The 6,000-nt window shown below is 45.4% G+C and overlaps 1 protein-coding gene across 1 annotated transcript in view; it reads right to left on the bottom strand.

Moving 5' to 3' along the window:
* Window positions 1-613: 613 nt before the first annotated feature.
* The window catches only part of dnaaf5 (dynein axonemal assembly factor 5), a 50,058-nt gene continuing 44,671 nt past the window's right edge, over window positions 614-6,000 (bottom strand). The window contains exon 8 of the mRNA XM_064958672.1: window positions 614-1,285. Within this exon, the coding sequence (XP_064814744.1) occupies window positions 1,146-1,285 (140 nt within the window). The 3' untranslated portion in view covers window positions 614-1,145. The remainder of the gene's footprint in view (window positions 1,286-6,000) is intronic.

The following is a 6,000-nucleotide window of genomic DNA, read 5'->3' as shown; positions in this document are numbered from 1 at the left end:
GAAAAAACAGCTTGTTTTTGAGAGTTCGAAGGAGAATGTCAAGAATCGCGCAAGCTAACAGGTGGGCCACAACACGCAAATAATGGCGCAGTACAACAGTGGTGTGCAGAACGGCATCTCAGAACGTACAACTCATCAGTCCTTATCACAGATGGGCTATTACAGCAGACATCCACACAGGGTTCCCCTCCTGTCAGCTAAAACATGAAGAAACGGCTCCAGTGGGCACATGATCACCAACACTGGACAACTGAGGAGTGGAGAAACACTGCCTGGCCGACAAACCCCGGTTACTGTTGCATCATGCTGATGGTGGAGTCAGGATTTGGCGGAAGCAGCATGAGTCCATCCTGGGAAATGTTTTCCTGGCACAGGTTAGGTCCCTTGATACCAATTGAGCGATGTTTCCATTCCCCAAAGAATTTCTGCTGTTCTGTAAGCAAAAGGGGTGTCTGACCCGGTACTAGATGGATGTACTTAATAAACTGGCCACTGAGTATATGGCACAAATAAAAAGGTCTTTAGAACCCTGCATGACAACATGAATGCCCCTCCCCTGTATGCCATTTGGTGTGTGACCACACATTACAAAAGAAAGCAAACCACAGTGCACTTAGTGAAAATGTATTATATTTATCAAAGATAAACAGTCAATTCAGTCTAGAAATCAAGGCACAACAGAATGAAATATCAACAATCAACATTGAGAAACCAATTAAAAAGCATAGTAACAAACAAACAAAATCACAGAGTACAACCATGTGTTCTGGGGTAGATTTGAAAAAGGGTAACAGTTTTGAGCTGTAAGAGAACCTAAGCAGTTGGACAATATTCTTGTTGTACAGGGTAAAACAAATATATACCTGCCTTAGAGCTGTTAGATACATAGATACAATGTCAAGTCATATCTCGGGATGCCCATATCATTGCATCACTCTCTTAGTGACAGCTGTGTGTGTGTGTATATACTGTATGTGTGTGAGAGTCCATGCTGGACATGACCAGTGAGAGTTGCAGTTCCAGGTTTACTTTTCTTGGTATGCCATAGAAATATAATCTATATGATATCTAGATTATATACAGATATAGGATCTTCATTTGACCAGTATTGTCACATCAGTAGATCTTTCCAATACTATGCATCTCTACACCGTATCCTTGTAAAGAGAGTGGATGTGCTGGAGCAGTTGGTCACAGTAGACAGGGGTGCGCTGTTTGTCCCTCACGGCTTCCACTTCCTGCTTAAGGAGGGCTGGGTGGACGCCACTGCCGGTCTTCAGGACCTCTGGACACACAGACAGACATGAGACAGTCAGGGGTTAAGTGGAAATGGACACACACAAATAAGTGACAGTAGATTCACACACACACACACACACACACACACACACACACACACACACACACACACACACACACACACACACACACACACACACACACACACACACACACACACACACACACACACACACACACACACACTACCTTGAGGAACTCCACACAAATGAATTCAACACAATAACAAAGTCAATATATTGGGGTGGATTATTGTCACTGGCTGCAATCATTCATTGGAAATTAATCATTTGATTCAATGTAATTTTATTTGTGAAGAAACTACCAGAGAATATTTGCAACTATACATTGATTTTAATAGTAATTTTTGGCAACATTTCTGTACTTGTTACTTTTGTACACAATACTGTTCTCAGTCTGAGTGATTGACAAGGGAGATATCCAATGGAGCAGAGTTATCACAATCAATATTACCACCGGGTTTTTTCAGTGAAGTCACATCCAGTGAAACTGAAGATAAGACCTGTTCTCCACATTGCAAAATGAGACCTTGCCCTCCTCATAACCAACAAACACCCCCACCTTCTTGGGCTTCTCTCTCAGATCGAGGCAGATCGAAGGTGATGTAGAGACCTGGTACCCAATGTAATGAAGACCCAAAACCCAAAATCCATTATCCAGTTCAGTAACAACATATTTTTCCTGTTGATGGACTGCCTGGCCAATCCCATCCACCCAAATTGTTGCAACCCCTATTACTAGCCTATTCAGCCTATTCTCTTTCGTATCGCCTGAGATCCCCAAATATTGGAAAGCTGCCGCGGTCATCCCCCTCTTCAAACAGGGAGACACTCTAGACCCCAACTGTTATAGGCCTATATCCATCCTGCCCTGCCTTTCTAAAATCCACGAAAGCCAAGTTAACAAACAGATCAGCGACCATTTCGAATCGCACCGTACCTTCTCCACTATGCAATATGGTTACCGAGCTGGTCATGGGTGCACCTCAGCCACGCTCAAGGTCCTAAATGATATCATAACCGCCATCGATAAAAGACAGTACTGTGCAGCCGTATTCATCGTCCTGGCCAAGGCTTTCGACTCTGTCAATCACCGCATTCTTATCGGCAGACTCAATAGCCTTGGTTTCTCAAATGACTGCCTTGCCTGGTTCACCAACTACTTCTCAGACAGAGTTCAGTGTGTCAAATCATCATCAACTCTCTTCTCTGTATACATCAATGATGTCGCTCTTGCTGCTGGTGAATCTCTGATCCACCTCTACGCAGAGGACACCATTCTGTATGCTTCTGGCCCTTCTTTGGACACTGTGCTAACAAACCTACAAACGAGCTTCAACGCCATACAACACTCCTTCCGTGGCCTCCAACTGCTTTTAAATGCTAGTAAAACTAAGTGCATGCTCTTCAACCGATTGCTGCCCGCACCCTCCCGCCCCACTAGCATCACTACTCTGGATGGTTCTGACTTAGAATACGTGGACAACTACACATACCTAGGTGTCTGGTTAGACTGTAAACTCTCCTTCCAGACTCACATCAAGCATCTCCAATCAAAAATTAAATCTAAAATCGGCTGCCTATTTCGCAATAAAGCCTCCTTCACTTATGCTGCCAAACATACCCTCGTAAAACTGACTATCCTACCGATCCTTGACTTCGGCAATGTCATTTACAAAATAGCCTCCAACACTCTACTCAGCAAACTGGATGCAGTCTATCACAGTGCCATTAATTTTGTCACCAAAGCCCCATATACTACCCACTACTGCAACCTGTATGCTCTCATTGGCTGGCACTCACTACATATTTGTTGCCAAACCCACTGGCTCCAGGTCATCTATAAGTCTTTGCTAGGTAAAGCCCCGCCTTATCTCAGCTCACTGGTCACCATAGAAACACCCACCCGTAGCACGCGCTCCAGCAGGTATATTTCACTGGTCATCCCCAAAGCCAACACTTTCTTTGGCCGCCTTTCCTTCCAGTTCTCTGTTGCCAATGACTGGAACGAATTGCAAAAATCACTGAAGCTGGAGTCTTATATCTCCCTCTCTAACTTTAAGCATCAGCTGTCAGAGCAGCTTACCGATCACTGTACCTGTACACAGCCAATCTGTAAATAGCACAACCGACTACCTCATCCCCATATTGTTATTTGTTCTTTTGCACCCCAGTATCTCTACTTGCACATCCTCAATCTGTACATCTATCACTCCAGTATTCATGCTAAATTGTAATTATTTCCCCTCTATGGCCTATTTATTGCCTTACCTCCCTACTCTTCTACATTTGCACTCACTCACTGTATATAGACCTTTCTATTGTGTTATTGACAGTACGTTTGTTTATTTGTGACTCTGTGTTTGTGTCGCACTGCTTTGCTTTATCTTGGCCAGGTCGCAGTTGTAAATGAGAACTTGTTCTCAGCTGGCCTACCTGGTTAAATAAAGGTGAAATAATGAGTGAATAGTCCCTACAAAAAGAGCACTTCACCACCAGATGGGGGTGTTGCACCACAGTGACATCCACTCCAACAGGACAGATACCAGTGGTATTTGATGGTAATAAAGATGCTATGGAATTACTTGAAGTAGAGCCAACAGTAAGTGTTGAGGAAACCGCATGGCGTAACTGAAGCTGTACAGTGTTGATACTCCTGTCAGTTGGGATGAGTTAGTTCACGTCAAGTCAGCATTCGATACACCTCGGAATCCGCTTTGTTCCTCAAGTGGTGACCACGGGGCATTTTTGCGACTTGTGTGTATAAATAGTGTTTTTTTCTTTCTGAGCTCTTTTGAACAAAGGAGAACAATGATGACTTGTGATGAGAGGGGATCCGGTGATTCCCCTGAACGTGTGCCAACCACGGGGTGTGTGTGTGTGTGTGGAGCAGCAGCCGAGCTGCCAGGGCTGTGGGATTATGGGAGGAAGGAATTATGGGAACAGGGAAAGAGGGATGAGAGAGGGGAAGAGAGGGAGGAGTGGCAGTACTGTCCATCATACTGTCAGAGGAGCAGCAGACATCAAGCTCTTGGGAGATGACTTTGAAATTCAAGAACCATATAAGAATGGGATCAAGAATAAAATAATAGAAGCAGGAAAGAAAGGAAGAAAGAGAGAGACGGAAGGAGGAAAAAAGCTTCAAACAGACATGAGACAAAGAATGTCTCCAGATTTGTGGGGAGGATTGTGGTTATGGGTACGGGGGTACGACACAGCTATCAGTCAGCACTGGGTGAGCTCATCCACACACACGTTTACAGCAGAGCAGCGCACATGTGCATATCACACACACAGAGGCACCACTAACCTCCCTTCCTACTGGCTGTATCAATCGACCAGGGTTGGGGTCAATTCCATTTCATTTTTTTCTGAGGGACACTGCAATTGGAATTTAAACTCACCCCCTGAACTGACTGAATTGACATGGAATTGACCCCAACCCTCTATACCCAAACCCTGTACCCTCACACCCAGGATAGGCAGCCCTTAGCGGGATAATGTGAGGCTCCAGCCCCTCCTCTACCCAGGAGAACAACCCCCTAATCACAACCACATGGAGACCCCTCTCCCTCATCTTTCCACACAGCCACTCCATGTTATCCCCCTCTCTTTCATCTCTCTCTCATCCCTCTTTCACCCCTTTCCTCCCTGTCTCTTCCCCCTCTCATGCCTGGTGTTTTCCGACAGAGTTTGACGGTTCTGTGGTTTCATGGCTATTTGTGTGTGTGTACATGTGTGCATGAGTATCTGTCTTTATGTGTGCGTGTGTTATTTATTGGCAGAAGGTCTGAGTGCGTTTCCTGTCGTGTGGATGTGGGGCCTGAGCTGAGAACACTGCTGGAGTTTCACTCTGCTTCTCATGGAGGCTCCTCCTTGATTATCTGTGACAAACGCCTGATGATTCAACCATATTCTCCCATCTTCATATGGAGGGAAAAGAACATCAATGGGGCTGTATCCCAAATGGCACCCTATTCCCTTTATAGTGCACTACTTTTGACCAGGGCCAAGTAGTTGACTATGTAGGGAATAGGATGCCGTTTGTGACAACGTGGGACAGAGCTGATGCAACAACAGCCACCATACTGTGGATTCCAGTCCGTTTGAAACCGTTATCAGAGTTAATATGAGGTGTTCTGGCTGTGTGTCGGGTATCAGATCAGTAACCTTGACCACAGGATGTTCAGTGGTTGGGATGTGAATCATCTTTATGAACAGGACCTTGGCTTATATACTCACTGTCATCCAGAAGGGAAGTTGTGTAGCTTTTCAGGGGTGATGACGGAGCGTCAATCACACACACTCCTCTGGATCCACTCCCGGCCCCGTGATGGGGGAGGGGAGGGGTGGTGTGTGTGGAGTGGGGGGCTTCGCACGGGGCAGCGTGGAAGATGAATGGAGTGGAAAAGGGGGATAGATAGCCTTTGATACGACGGAAAAGGGGGATCTGATATCCTAGCAATGTGGTTATGTGTATGGGGCTGTTAGACGTAGGGATCAACTCTTTAAACTCTGAGACAGGACAGAGCCTGTGAAACATGAGCACTACTGCGACCCACATGATCAACATCAAGCCATATTCACTCACTTCATGTTCACTAGCTATCATCACCACCATCATGGTATCTGTGTTCTTTATCAACATCTCATGTTCACTAGCTATCATCACCACCATCAT

The sequence above is a fragment of the Oncorhynchus masou genome, unplaced genomic scaffold (genome assembly GCF_036934945.1).
Source record: "Oncorhynchus masou masou isolate Uvic2021 unplaced genomic scaffold, UVic_Omas_1.1 unplaced_scaffold_1321, whole genome shotgun sequence".
NCBI lineage: Eukaryota > Metazoa > Chordata > Actinopteri > Salmoniformes > Salmonidae > Oncorhynchus > Oncorhynchus masou.
The sequence above is the reverse complement of the archived record's forward strand: the minus strand, read 5'-3'. Positions and strand labels throughout refer to the sequence as shown.